The sequence below is a fragment of the Paramormyrops kingsleyae genome, chromosome 18, assembly GCF_048594095.1.
Source record: "Paramormyrops kingsleyae isolate MSU_618 chromosome 18, PKINGS_0.4, whole genome shotgun sequence".
Taxonomy (NCBI): domain Eukaryota; kingdom Metazoa; phylum Chordata; class Actinopteri; order Osteoglossiformes; family Mormyridae; genus Paramormyrops; species Paramormyrops kingsleyae.
The window spans coordinates 16008700-16023080 of NC_132814.1; the positions used below are offsets into that span (position 1 = coordinate 16008700).

Sequence of the window (14381 nt, forward strand, 5' to 3'; positions counted from 1 at the left end):
TGGGTGTGTGTGTGTGTGGGGGGGTGTGTGAACACACCAGTGATAAGATTGCTTTGCATTGTGCTCCTTCAGTGTGCAGTGTCTGGGGGGGTTGTTCTACGAAGCAGGATTTCTTGCTTAGCCAGATTTAAGGTAGTCAGAGTTAGATGGACTTCATCATTGTTCAAATACATTTAGCCCAGTCTACCTTAAATCCAAAACAAGTTATTCGGATAAGAAAGAAATCCTGCTTTGTGAAACAGGGCCCAGGTTAGCCTCTGTAGGTCAGGATCTGTGGTACACAAAAGATGAATAACCTGGAGTTCAGTCAGTCATAGTCCAACCAACATCTTGGAAAAAAAACAGATATACATGAAAAGAAAATGTATGAGCACCCAAAGTAAGCTGGGACTAAAACCATCACTAAAGAATGACCTTGAAGGCCCTTGAAGGACAAATACTACCCTATCTTCCATTCTATGTCAGAATAGTTTATTGTTGAAAACTTGTAATCATGTTAAACTTATATCTTTAAGAATCTTTTCCGGGCTTAAGGTTCAAATTGTGATCAGTCATGGTCGTCAAATCACAGTGACGCAATGACGTTTTTGCTTGTGGGAGTTCTACTTACACCGAGGGAAGGATGAAAAATGGTTGTTTCAGAGAGATAACCAATCATATTGTAGAGGAGGTGGGTCCAAGCAACTACACGAGGGGGAACTAGACATCCGACTGGTTGGTCCCACCTTCTCTACAATCTGATTGGTTTTCTCTCTAAACCAATCATTTTTCTTTCTGCCCTCACATCATTTTTGTGTAAGTAAAACTCCCATAAGCAAAGTTTTCTCTTTCAACTGTGGATTGTGCATTTCCTGACTGCTTGCTGCCAAAAGCAGTGAATTACAAATTTGACAGGCACATCTGCCTCACTGACCATCACTGGAATCATGGCCTGTCGACCACTGCTTCTCAAAGCACCTTTTTGTTTGCTATCAAGGAAGAAAACCACAAACTAAAAAAGGGACCCGCTTCCAGGGATAAATTCCAAATTAAAATTCTCAATCGTTGTTATTTTCTCCAATATCATTTGTAAGTATGATTTATTTTGTAGTGCTCATACAGTTCATTATCCCATTTTGCCGAAGCTGGAACGGAAACAGCTCTGGGAACCAATGAAGGTGTTCATTGTTTTTCACCCACATCCATTCTTGTAGATGTTACAGTGACTTGTCATATTTAGGGTGATTGAAATCCCTCATGGTTGAGATGTTTCTCATGTATCATCTTAGTCAGTCTGGAGGTTCCCAATTCCTGAATTCCAGCATCGCTGTACTTACTTGACAGTCGTGAGTCAAAAAACCCCATTGACACTGGTCAGCCTGATGTTTTATACACCTCCCCCCCCCCCCCCACATCCAATCCCAGATTTCTGGACCTCTATCCAGAGAGGACACCATCGCAAATCTGCCTTGCAAATATTTTTAGAGAGTAAAAAAAAATAAAAAATAAATCTCCCAATTTTAAACATCCTGCTTTTAAATGAAAGGGAAAGATTATTTGCATGCATGTGTACAGGACCCTGGTAAATTTTCATATTTTTCAATGTTTTTAGACAGACGTGTATGCATAAAACCTTTGTTGAACAATGGTTGCATTTTTTTTTTTTTACAAATTCTTTAGAGGAAAAAACATACCAAATAAAAACTACCATTACTTTAAAAACCAGAGTCTGTCTCTTTAAGACACACTGATACCATCCGTTGGTGTTGCCAATTTCATAAATCAGTCTGCTCCTGATTGAGAACAGCATAAAACCATGAGCCATGTCTGACTAGATAACAGATGTCCCCCGTTTCCACGGTGCACAAATGGAATGGACAGGCCTACCTGCTGTTCACAATCAAACAACAGGCTTGTTCAGCACAGTTAGTACGAGAATCATACAACAGGTATGTAGTTTGACGGTAGCGCTAAGCGTCAACGTGTAAAATATACGGCAAGAAAATTAAAAAAACATAATCATATAAATACCTTTTGCAGTCACTTTCCTACCGAATTCTAGTGGGGAAAAGATATTTTAATAATGATTAAAATTTTGATTTGAGAGGATGGCGAAGTTGGCAAAGTCACATAGCCACATAGGAGATGTCATCTTAAATCTTAAATTAAGCCTAGCTCGGTCCTCTTCAAGGAATAACAGGACTTATTAAAGAGTCATGTAGATGAGTAAAAACATAATGCCCTCTAAAATTTGCTGTTATCTCTGGACGCAGACTGAGGTCGCGTCGCACATCGGATTAAACCCAAATTCACTGCAGAAATCGGAGTGACAGGACGTTCAGTTCAAAGCATTATAGTTACAGTTGAAACATTCCAGTCAAGTTCATGTTGCGAAACTGAGTCTGCGGTAATTTTAATAACAGGGAATTGAGAAGAACGTAACAATCCACGACGTGACGCCTCACCTTAAATCATCATCATCACGGCTCTCCGGAGAAGTCCGCTATGAAGCAGCTAAACAGCCCTATAAATGGTGAATATTCTGCATCATTTGTTCTTAAAGGCATTCAGGTCAGGGAGGCTGCGAACTGATCATGATAAATGTCGACAGACAATGCGGGGGGGGGGGGGGGGGGGACAGAGAGGACACCACAAACACATATTCAAAAATGCTTTAATGACTGGTGCAAAAAATTCCAGGGACACAAAACATTATGCATCTTCGATTGGGGTACAGCATCATAAAATTAATAAATAACATTAGTAATTATTTCTACGCATGAATGCAATGAAAAAATGTAATAAAAATAAACTGTAATATTCTTTATGAAAAGACCTATAGAGAGAAATTTCTCGCATTTATGATAACTTTTTCTGGTTTGTACAAGCTGCAGAAGAATTAAAATAAAAAAAGTCAACTTTTCCACACATTAACACATTTTATTCTTTATAAACATAACAACCAAAGATCATTAACACTGATATATTATATGAATCGATATTAACTTATTTTAAAGCACAATAACAGTTACAGGAATAATGATACGTTTTTACTATGTTAGAAACACGCTCTGTTGAGTCTTAGCCCTGCAGTCTGCCTGGTTAAACAGCATTTCCAGAAATGCCTGTTCAGTAAATCACTGCCCACATTGAGCTATGCTTCGCTACAATGAACATATTTTCAGGGGCTCGGGATTACTCTGAAATCGGAAGGTCCAACTACTTGCGGAGGAGAGCGCCGTCCGCTACGTGAGGCTGCAAGGATCAGATGAGCGCGCCTCGTCCACGCCTGAATGACCGCGCACGGACACGCGCTTTTACGGAGCGCACATCATTTCATATACTTAAATCAAGGAAAAGCGCGCCTCTGTAGAGACAACATTTAATTGCACAAGGACTGGCCACAATGTCTGTGATTTCCACAAGGTCCGACAAGTACTACAAAGTACAACTTCAGCAAGCTCGTGCTGCGACGTTCATTGTTACTTGTTATGTCCAAAAAAAAGGCGCTTTTTTGTGTAGCGATTCCGTCTTGTGAATATGGTCTTCCATATTCAGACAAATCGCCAGGGAATGGCTCGCCTGACACGGGGAGGGTGGCGCACGAACGGCTTTTCCACCCGGAATCTTTCCGCAAACCCGTTTTTGTACCACGGCACTCGGCGGCGGTGTATCAGTAACACTGACCTAAAGAAACGTACCATAAGTACATTCACACTAATACCGGTCACTGCCTCTTCAGTCCCAAACATTTGAGAGCTCTCCAAAGAAAGGAAAAAAATCGAAACAGTCAACACTATCAGTCCCTGTGCTGTCAAAAATATTACAAAATTTCCACTTCATATCAGAGGATAAATAATTTGAGGTCATTATAGTGCTCACTAAACCTCTAAACCAGGTAGGTTTAAATATTATAACTGACATCGTTACATCAGTGTACATGAAACCATGCCTATATGTACCAGACGACTAGGCTTACATCGGAGAATCGGAGACTCGGACGCAAAACCCACAAAAAGCAATCAAATCAATGAAGCGGAGAATTGCTCCATCTTCAAGCATTCAGAATGATATCAGCTCATTTTTTTTTTACACAATTCTTATGAATTCGTTATGTTATAGTATAAAGCACGTGTTATTGTTCATTATAAAATTACAAAAAATTACAAAAAAACTAAATAGTTAGCACAAGGACTTTATGGCAACAATGGAAAAGTGTCCTCGTAATGTAATTAAACATCACAACATGCCACGTTACCCTTGACTCCACGAGGCGTGTTACAGCTCAGCGAGCACAACACAGAATTGCTGATATTACATTATGTGCATTGCGTTGTATCTGGAGGCGTAAGTGGCAGTATAGGAACAAAATGCTTCAAGAGAAAATTCTGGAATTTATTATTATTTAAAATTATGGCACTGCTCACATTATTGGTCAGATAAGTAAATAATTACAATGAGCTAAATGTTCAGTAAGTTCATACACCTGCGTTTAAAGTGACAGTATCTGAAATCGCAAAAAAATGCGGTCAGGAGAAAGCGCACAAGCACGTAAATTCAACGCAAATCGTACATCTACATACACGAATACAGTAATCAAAACAACGGGAACCCGAGAACGAACCCTAAGGCAACGACAGAGGGACAAAAACCGCGCAGTGGACCAAGACCAAAGCCAAGAACTTGCACCGGGAACGGAACCATACTGGAACACTGGGCTGCCAGGTGGCGTCCGTCACCATGGAAACAAGTCCCCGCAATGAATGCGCATGCGCTCAGTGCTTTTAAATTCCTATTACCGATGATGGCATTTCGTTACTGATATGTGTGGGGTAAACTAGAGTGGCAAGGGAACGGTATTTAGGCCAGGCAGTATTTATTCCTGAGGCCATAAACACACACATCTCCCACTAAACTAGGGGAATTTCAGTACATCAACGACGTGGCTACTTGTTGCCGTTTCTGATAACTGACCCGAACAGTTTTGGAATTATGTATAAATCGACCCTGCTTTCCGGCCAGCCTGGCGATCGGAATAGTATTGAACGTAAGGACTCACTTTTAAATGAGGTAGTGTCAACTCTTGGCCTTTTCTGCATTTTCGAGTCGCACGAACATCCAATTTCTCACATTTGATCGTCCAAGGCGAGATGGAAGGGCGACTCGGCTCAGCTTTCTGTGGTGAAGTCTGCGATGCTTCTGACACGTTCAAGTATTTTCAAGCCATGTGATGGGGGCAGGGATACTGTCACTTTAAAAACAACACAATCAGGACCACGCCACACGGGATTTCTAAATACACACGTAAGGCTTACGTGTTTAGCATTAACAAACAACGGCAGCAGCAGTAAAGCACTTTAGATTCAAAACGACAACAATTCTGGGAGTTAGATCCTGGCAGGGCTGATAACCCAGACGCACAGGTCCTCCAACAGCTAGAACAATAATAAAAAAGGTAATCCTCCTTCTTGTGTCCTTTCTACCACATTTCAGTACTCTTGTTTTTGTTCAACCCCCCCCCCCCCCAAGAAAAAAATGCCCATTAGGAGTCAGGGTTAGAAAATTAAATGATGTTAAAGTTTAGAAGCTAAACTAAGTCACAAATAAATGTTTTCTTGTGTAAAATTGATCCTCAGGACAGGTGTAAGATGATCAGAGGTCGGGGGGGGAGGGAGCTGTAATCCGTGACACTTCTGTGGTCGGACAGCACCTCCTCCTGGACAGGGGTAATTCTGATACAACTGGCGATGAAGCAAGATGTGGGGGTGTACATTCACGCACAAGCAGCGTTCCTGGACCCCTCACAGAATGAGTGAGACGTCAACATCTACGACTGTCAAGTTTTTCCTTCCACTATATTGTTCTGTTTAAGCCTGGCGGACGAAAAACTAGCGTCAGAGAGGGATGAGAAAATAAAAAGATTTGTAAACACCCCTGCGGCAGTACCGTCTACCTTTCCTGAGGGGGCTGTGACCAAAGCTGGTTTGAGCCATAAGCCCACACCTAGGAGATTATGCCAACACGTGGGGGGGGGCTGGGGGGGGATACTGTGTTATTAAACACCCTGTATGAACACGGAGCTGACAGAGCGCCAGTCAAGTCTGCTGAGTGTAGCTTCCAGGGAAAAAAAAAAACAGACCAAAAACAGACCAAGACTCCCAAAAACTCCTGAACGACACGTTTCACGACAAGACGTTCAAAATATATATATTTTTTTTTAAATACTGCAGAAGCAAAATGGCACTCCATACAGTGCAGCCATACTGGGCTCACTCATGGGCTCCTGGGCATTGTGTACAAACCTCCGATCCGTCACAGTACCACTGTATCGCCAGGGGAGGGCGCAGCGGAAAGCTCCCACAGTCTCCCACAGGAAGAGGACCCAGCTACACCCCAAGGTGAAAGCCAGTCCACCAGATCTCCAGATCATTTCACTCATCTGTGTCACATGACCGTGCGGGCGTCTGCCGCTCGTGCCGAAAGCAGACTAGCAAGCCTCCCAGTCGTGGGCTAACCGAAGCTGTTGTTGTCGGAGGGGAGGGGTTGGTGGTTGATGTGGCAGCTGGCCAGCCGTGGGGAGGGCGCTATGTGAGGATGTGCGCGGCGGACGGGATAGAGACGAACTCGCGCAGGATGTTCTTGGCCATCTCCACGTTGTTCTGCGCGATCATCAGCGCCTTCTGGATGTCCTGGTAGGAGTAGCCCTGGCTCATGAGGTGCTCAATCTCACTGGTGATCTGTGGGCTGGCCCCTACCCCAATGGCCCCGCCCCCAGCTCCACCCCCAGGGGGCACAGGGCTCTGCCGCCTATCGGAGTTGATCCTGCGGGGCAGGGGCTTGGGGGGTCGTTCCGGTGCCAGGCCAGACTCACAAAAGCCTGATAAGAAAAAGAGAGAGCAAACGTGGTACAACGAAGAGGAACTGCTGACTCAATCCAAATAGTAGCACGCTTCCTTAAAGCTTCACATCAACGAGGTGCGATGAGTGCTAAGCTAAAGGTTGCTTGCAGTACCAAGGACGGGCACCAGGGGGCACCACTCACCAGATCCACCAGGCTCGCTGTCCAGAGACAGGCGGGCAAAGGAGGCCGAGGTGCCGCCGATGTCAGACAGAGTGCGGCGCGCAGCCCCCTGAGGCAGTGGCGGCCTGGGGAGGTCGTAGCCATTCTCACCGGCGATGTCATCACTCGGCGGGGGTAACCGAGGGCCATTGGTGCTGGCCACTGGGGGCAAATCTGAGTAGTCTGAGTGCAACATGGGGGGTCACAGGGGTCAGCACAGGCTGTGGGCAAACCCTCTGATGTCACCCTCTGATGTCACCTTGTGTGACTCAGGGCTACAAATGTCACTCCCTCATCTTCATCCACACCCCATCTACGGTCTGGCCTGATTTGCTCACTTGATTGGTTTAGATCAGCGTTTCTCAACCCAGTCCACAGTGACCCCCCCCCAGACAGTCCACATGTTTGCTCCCTCCCAGCTCTCAGCCAATCAAAATCACCAAATACATGGTACAGATGGACTGAGAGCTGGGAGGGAGCAAATATGTGGACTGTCGGGGGGGGGGGGGGTCACTGTGGACTGGGGTTTTGAAACACGGGTTAATCAATCAAGTTTTCAGCTGTTTTAAAATATCAATCTTTTTTGTTAAAAAATAATACAATGTATGCATATATCATAAATGTTATTAGCACTTAAACATTCAATCAAATAATACTGACAACAGCCATATTATTCATAAGATATACGTTATACGGCAGGGTGGCCAGATAACCCATGTCTGCAGGGACACTTTGAGCTACTTCAGGTTGAGCTACCAACTACTTTAAAACCTAAAGGCACCAGTGTTTGGCTAATTAGTTCAGGTGTTCTTGTGCTTTGGCTGGTTTGGTTCCTTGATTGAAAGACTCGTTCAGCTGTTTCACATTAACATTAGTGACACATGCATGATTACAGGAGACTGACCAATCAGTACTCAGCAAGAACTCAGTGCTTAAGGGAAAACTGGGTCCTTTTAATTGAAATGGTAGTTCACAAATCCTGTCGCAGCTCATAGTGTCCTCGCTGACACGGATTATCTGGACACCCTATTATAAAAATAAGGAAGCGCACAGACCTGCATTAGGAAAGATTAGCCTTTATTTCATTACACGTATTACTACCCTGTAAGTCAAAGTTACAACCTGTGAGAGATGTGGATGTAATTTATCAGCCCAACTGAGGCTTTGGGAGCTCAGAGCTAACAAGATCGACGCACATACCCCCGGCCGGATCGCTGATGCCTCCCAGCGTGGGGGGGGGTGCACATCTCTTATTCCACACTATATGAAAGCAGGACTGTACTACATGTGGCTCTACCTCGTGATTCTCCCTCCGGGGGTCTCACTACACAGCCTGAGAGCCCTGCTGGCTCACGCTGACGGCACTGCTGAGCAGATGGGCAACGTACCAGAGTCCCTGGCCTGGTGTGGCTGGGCCGTGAGGAAATGGCCCTGGATGTTGTACATGGCCTCGTACGTCTGCGGCCCCTCGGGATCCAGATCAGCCAGCATCGACCTGCAGAGAGACAGGGAAGAAGAAGCCAATTAGGCCCGGCCGGGACATCCTACACACGCAGGAAATAAGAGCCGGAAATTACAGATGTGATTAGACGCCATGCAAATGATAGAGATTAACTGCTAGCGGGAGTGCTGACCGGGGGGGTCTGGGCACCACGTCCCCCACGGGCAGGTGCACAGGGCGGGAGGACGGGCTCATGTATTCTGTATCCTCTTCATTCCCACCACCCTCCTCTGCTGTCAGTGACTTCAGGAGTGGGTGTGGCCTGGCAGGGGGCGGGGCATCAGAAGGGAGGGGCATCAGAGGGATTCACATAAAAAAACCGTGGATTTATATGGGCATGCACACGTAAGCACACGTAAGCACACGTATGCACACGTAAGCACACGTACCTGCTGGTGACGGCGTAAAGGGCATTTATAGATGTGCAGGGCTTTACTTTGGGGCTGTCGTACTCATGGCTGCCTGATGCCACACCTCCACTATTCTGAAGGAAAATACGGTACAAGGACACTACCATCAGAAGCTTCGTCCACCCAGACATGAAGGCTCCACGCCGGTAGAGGCGGGGCCAGATTCATACGGTATGCAGCCCTGGTCAAATGAGGCCAGTGCACTACCAGAGCCGTCCTATAGATGGCGATGTTGAGATGTATGTCTTACCATCTGGTGGTCCAGGGTTAGGGAACAGCTGTGCTTCAGTGGGTCAGAACGCCCGTCAGGTCGCCCATCCAGCGCAGATGGCAGGGCCAGCGGGAGGGAATGCCGGTTCGATAGCTCGCGGGAGCTGGACACCTGTGCTGGGGCCTTGGGCGGCGGCCGCGTGTTCCAGTCCGCCATGCCGCAGCTAGGGGGCATCACTGGGGGCAGCTTGTCACGGGGGGATTCCCCTGGGGTACTGGGCAGGGGCCGCCGCTGGAGGCGCCCCTCGGTGCCAGCCGACAGGGGGGCGCGGTCAGGAGGCGGAGGTGGGGGGAGGTCCCTTAAGGATGGGGGCAGGGGGAGGGGCTTGTCCTTGTGATGCGATTGGGCCTGTGAGTAAGAGAGGTATGAGGGGCAAATGAGACCCCAATTCCACACTCTAAAGTAAACAGAGTATTTAATTCTCAAAAATGTTGGAAAACCATCGTTTTAACCATTAAAAGATGAAGCTGATTATTAAAGCCTTGATTTGAATGGGGCTCAAAACATCAGGAATGACCGGCACTGATCTCACTACATCTTGTATGTGGGTGGGGGGGGGGGGGAGGCTTGCCTTGGATGTAGCGCCTGGGCTGGAGGCCCCCGCTTGGTTGGATGGTCGCTGCCCGAGCAGGTCAAGGCGGGGGGGAACGGGGGGCAGGGAGGCCTGGGGTGCCATGGAAATGGGGGAGGAGGGCCGCTCCACCTTCAGGAAGTGATGCGGTCAGGTTAGCGCAGGTGCGGGTCGGAGGTCGCAAGCCTAGATATAGCATCGCCCAAACCTCGGACAGTCTCTCTCACATTATCCTCTAAGGTGGATGGCATTACACTTAATTTATTTAGCAGGTGCTTTTATCTGAGAGCAGAGTGAACCAGACCCTGGAGGAACTGGGAGTCATGGGCCTTGATCAAGGACCCAACAGTGAAATCACTCTGCCGACTCCAGGATTAGAACCGGCAACCTTCCGATCACAGGCACAGCGTCCCTAACCCTCTGAGCAACACATCTGCATCTTGTGTGGGGGTCACACAAAGCACATCCCACATGTAGGAGCAAAATCTGCTACAGCCTGTAGCGACAGCGGAGGGTTTAATCGGCCTGAGCTGGATTGACATGCATATGTGGAAGGCAGGGTGCCACAGCGGATTTATACCCCGGTAAATGCCATGTTGCTCATCATGAGGTGGGGGTCCTCCAGCCGGTCGTCATCGTCGTCGTCGAAGCCGGGGGAGGGGACGCCCTCCATGCCGTAGGAGCCAGAGCAGCCGCCACTGTTGTCCTTGGGGTTGAAGGGGTCGACCACGATGGGCTCCGTGCCCTTGATCTCGCAGCGACAGAAGGGGCAGCCCTGGCCCTCCGATTCCTGGGGAAAGAAGAGATGGGAGAAGGTCAGGGGGGGGGTCTGTAGTAGCTGGGGAGAGGGCTGTGGGGAAGGGCGCCCCCTACCTGCCAGGAGGTGAGGCACGACGTACACATGAGGTGCCCGCATGGCTCGATCTTCACGTCCTTGTCGTTCTCGGCACAGATCTTGCAAAGCTGGAAGGTGGAGCCCATCTCGCAGTAGAGCTCGTACTGCTCCTGTAGGGACGGACGCACGCGACGTCAGGCTGGTGGGACCGGATGCAGCACGAAATGCCACATTGCCGTGACGACGGCAGGGACACACCCACCTGCGTGACTTTGATGTGGTCCTGCGGTGACGGCTCGCACAGTCCAGTCAAGTCTGGGTTCTGAGCACGACCGTCAGGGAACAGGTAACTGGAAGGGAAAGGAGAAGCAAGGGGGCGTGTCAGCTGCTGCATTTCTGATTGGTTACAGAATTCCTGCTCATTCACAGTGACCAATCAGAATGATGGAATTCCAAAATTAGCATCATGGGTACAGACTTAAAAATACTTTTGCTTTCAACCCCTGACAGAGTCCATTTGTCTCTAAAGACAAAATATTTACTTTCACATTCTTCATATGAACTGGTCACATACCGTCAAAAATGGAAAGACGAGGAACAAGAAACAAACTAAAATATATGTGTATTCATTGGCCAAAACAAAGTCAGAACAGGGCCTGACCACATACTGAGAGCCAAAATGATTGGCAGAGAATAGGGCATTGTGGGAAACATGTCGAATTTCATTCTCTGAGATTTTTTCCCTCATCTGATAAAACCGCAAGGACACATCAGAAACCGACCTCTGCACCTTTAGGCAAATATGCCGTCTGAATCAACCATGAGGGGGCACCCAAACTCACAATCCTTCCCGGAATCCATCGATGAGGGCCTGGAAGAGGGGCTTGTTGTGGGGGATGGTCTGCAGGATGTTGCCGTCCGCCGTCACGTAGCCGATGGCCCACTGACCGAGCCTCGTGCAGCTCAGCCTGAAGATGTAGCTGGGAAGGGGGCGGATGGAGAGCAGGGTGAGCTCAGGGGGCCGGGAAGTTCAGGCGTGTGTGTATTGTGATGGGCACAAGGGGTGGGACCACAGGAATAGCTGAAAGCTGACTGGCCCCCAGAGTACCCTGTCACTCAACGATTCAAAGCACATCATTGGCTCATGAAATGACTGGCTCCTTTGTATAAATTATGGCCCCTCTTATAGCCCTCCCCCCCCCACTTTAAAAAATCCTTATATCACCCCCTGGTGCGCGTGCGTGGCCTCCTACCTGCCGGGCTTGTGGATGAACTTCTGCAGTCGTGCCTTGACCTCGTCGTACGTGAGGAACGCCATGTAGCCCGGATGGGTCACCGCCAGGCTGTTCCAGTTCCGCAGCAGCGAGGACCAAGGCTGGGGGGGGCAACACACAGACACGCCGAAAGCGTCATGCCGGGGGCCGTCACACCCCACCCAAACCCTGACATCAAGGCAGATGTGGCGGCTGCAGCCCCTCCCCCCTTAATTAGCATATCAGAACATCCTGTACTGCCTAGTCCAAATATAGCCCCTTCGCGTCAAGCGTGAAACAAAGACGCAATTGAGGATGCACGCAGCCGCCCAGGCTTGCACGCTCGCCGGCACGTACCGGGCTGGCCAAACCAAACACGGCAGCTAAAACCAGCTAAGGCGCTAACCAGCATATCCCACAGGCCCCTCCCTGATGTGCGACGCCCAACGGTCTGGAATTGAGATGCGCAGCCCGCAGCTGGCCCATCGCTAAGGCTCCCAGCATCTGGTCTGCCCCCTCCTTCGAAACAGCACTGCCGCAGAAAGACAGCATGTTTACCCCTGGGGACCAATCAGCTTTCAGCTGAGGCCAGTGCACCTATGGCCCCACCCCCACAGACGTGCCAGGGCCTCCCTGGCTTGGATACGCACCTGCGCCCCTAGCTGAAAGCGGGGGACAGTAACAGGGGCACAGACGCCATATCCACATCCAGAGGTCACGTCCCCTACCTACCGTAACCGATACTACACACCAAAAGATAACATCATATATCCTTATCGCTGTGGGAACGTGAACAAAGTATCAGTCTCTGGAAAATTGGATATATATAAAACCAATCTTCGCTTAAAACAGGGGCGGTTCTAGGATTTTCGGGTAGCATAATTCAAACAGAGGGGCCAATTCTATCATTAGTCAATGATATGTTTTTGATCAGTGAGTGACAGGGGAGAGGACACTTCGGGGCCCAATCAGCTTTCAGCATGGGCCAGTACCCATGTGGCTCCGCCCCTGAATACTCCCCTGGCTAAGATGAATCACTAAACCAACATGTACCTAAACACAGCGGTTCAGATTCCCCCCCCCCCCCTCCATATCCCAGGCTATTTAAACTCTGCAGTTCACTCTGTGGCGCTAGGCTGCTCGCTAACAGCTAATGAGGGCCTTCAGGCTGCACAAAGGGCCCACAGTCACGCTTCCTCCATGGGGATTATTTATCCAGCTGCTCCGCCTCCAGCAGAATCTGAGAATAACACTGAATTCCCCCCAGTTCTCTGAATGGGCAGATCCTCTCGCTCGGCTGAGCTTTCAAGAGGACAGGACCCCCCCACCCCAGTCCACCCCCCTGAGATTGACACCGGATGTTGAGATTGGCTTGACCCCGCCCCTGACCCCCCCCTCCACCAGCAGGTCCCCTTCCTCATTGGGCCAGCACCCCTTAAGCACCCGCAGGGGTGTAGGGAGGGCGTACAACACGCATCATTGGCCCCCAGCGGGAACCTCGCCTCGGATCAGCGCCGGCGAAATGGAGCGGAGATCCAAAGCCTCCCCTCCAGGAACAGAACCAGGTTCCTCGAACAAATAAACTGCAAATCAAAGAGCCCCCACTTCCACTTACAGCCCCTATTTATTTTCAATCACAAAATTAAATTAATCATAATAAAAAAAAAAAAATCTTCAACCCGTTCATGGAGGACATGCGATATCTTTTCTGTGACGTTACTTTCCGGAGACCATAAACAGAAAGCCCCCCCCTTCCCCCCTCAAAACATAGTTAGCCATCTTGGGCTAACTGACGCCCCCTCGTCCAACTGCGAGAAGTCCCCCGGCGCCCCCCCCCCGATTCGTCTTCATCGGCATGCAGGCGGGGAGCGTGACCCCGATGCACGGGCCCTTCACAGAACACTCTGCTTCTGTGAAACTATTTTGCGGCGCAGCGAATGCCGGACAAAAGGGCGGCGCCAAGCTCCCGGGCAGTACTCCCGGCTGCTTGGCGCACGCTGACGCCAGCTTACTGCCGGGCCGGCCAATGAGATCATTCTGCTCGCTTGATTATTTACCCTTGGGCGGGTAGAGAGCTGTGACTGCGCTGCGTCACTTTGACCAAGTACACTGACCAAGTTAGGTCTGAGCGGCAAAGTTTAGACCCTTGTTCCACTTGCGCCCAGATCATTCCCGACCTCATGCCACAGAACAAGTCCCAGGGATTAAGTTGGGAAGGGCATGATGACAGGGGCATATAGATCAGAATCACAGAAGTGCCCTTTTCCCGGCATTTGATGGCTGTTGCATGCTGCAGCACTCAGTGGGTCAACAGTCAGCTGAGAAAGGGGGCGGAGCTGGGAGGCAGAGCTGGGAGGCAGAGCTGGGAGGCGGAGCTGGGAGGCGGAGCTAGGAGGCGGAGCTAGGAGGCAGAGCTGGGAGGCGGAGCTGGGAGGCGGAGCTAGGACTTGGCCTGACATGTTGGACAGTGGCTCAGTCGCCATCAACAGTAGTCTAAAAGC

The 14381-nt window shown here is 49.2% G+C and overlaps 1 protein-coding gene across 1 annotated transcript in view; it reads right to left on the reverse strand.

The window, feature by feature from the left end:
- Window positions 1-2639: 2639 nt before the first annotated feature.
- Window positions 2640-14381, reverse strand: part of cbl (Cbl proto-oncogene, E3 ubiquitin protein ligase) — a 30242-nt gene continuing 18500 nt past the window's right edge. Inside the window, exons 5-16 of the mRNA XM_023816299.2 lie at window positions 11881-12002; window positions 11470-11607; window positions 10890-10977; window positions 10666-10797; window positions 10373-10582; window positions 9793-9924; window positions 9201-9569; window positions 8930-9024; window positions 8674-8802; window positions 8428-8534; window positions 7022-7222; window positions 2640-6856 (exon numbers count right to left, since the gene is read on the reverse strand). Coding sequence (XP_023672067.1) covers window positions 6564-6856; window positions 7022-7222; window positions 8428-8534; window positions 8674-8802; window positions 8930-9024; window positions 9201-9569; window positions 9793-9924; window positions 10373-10582; window positions 10666-10797; window positions 10890-10977; window positions 11470-11607; window positions 11881-12002 — 2016 coding nt within the window. The 3' untranslated portion in view covers window positions 2640-6563. The remainder of the gene's footprint in view (window positions 6857-7021; window positions 7223-8427; window positions 8535-8673; window positions 8803-8929; window positions 9025-9200; window positions 9570-9792; window positions 9925-10372; window positions 10583-10665; window positions 10798-10889; window positions 10978-11469; window positions 11608-11880; window positions 12003-14381) is intronic.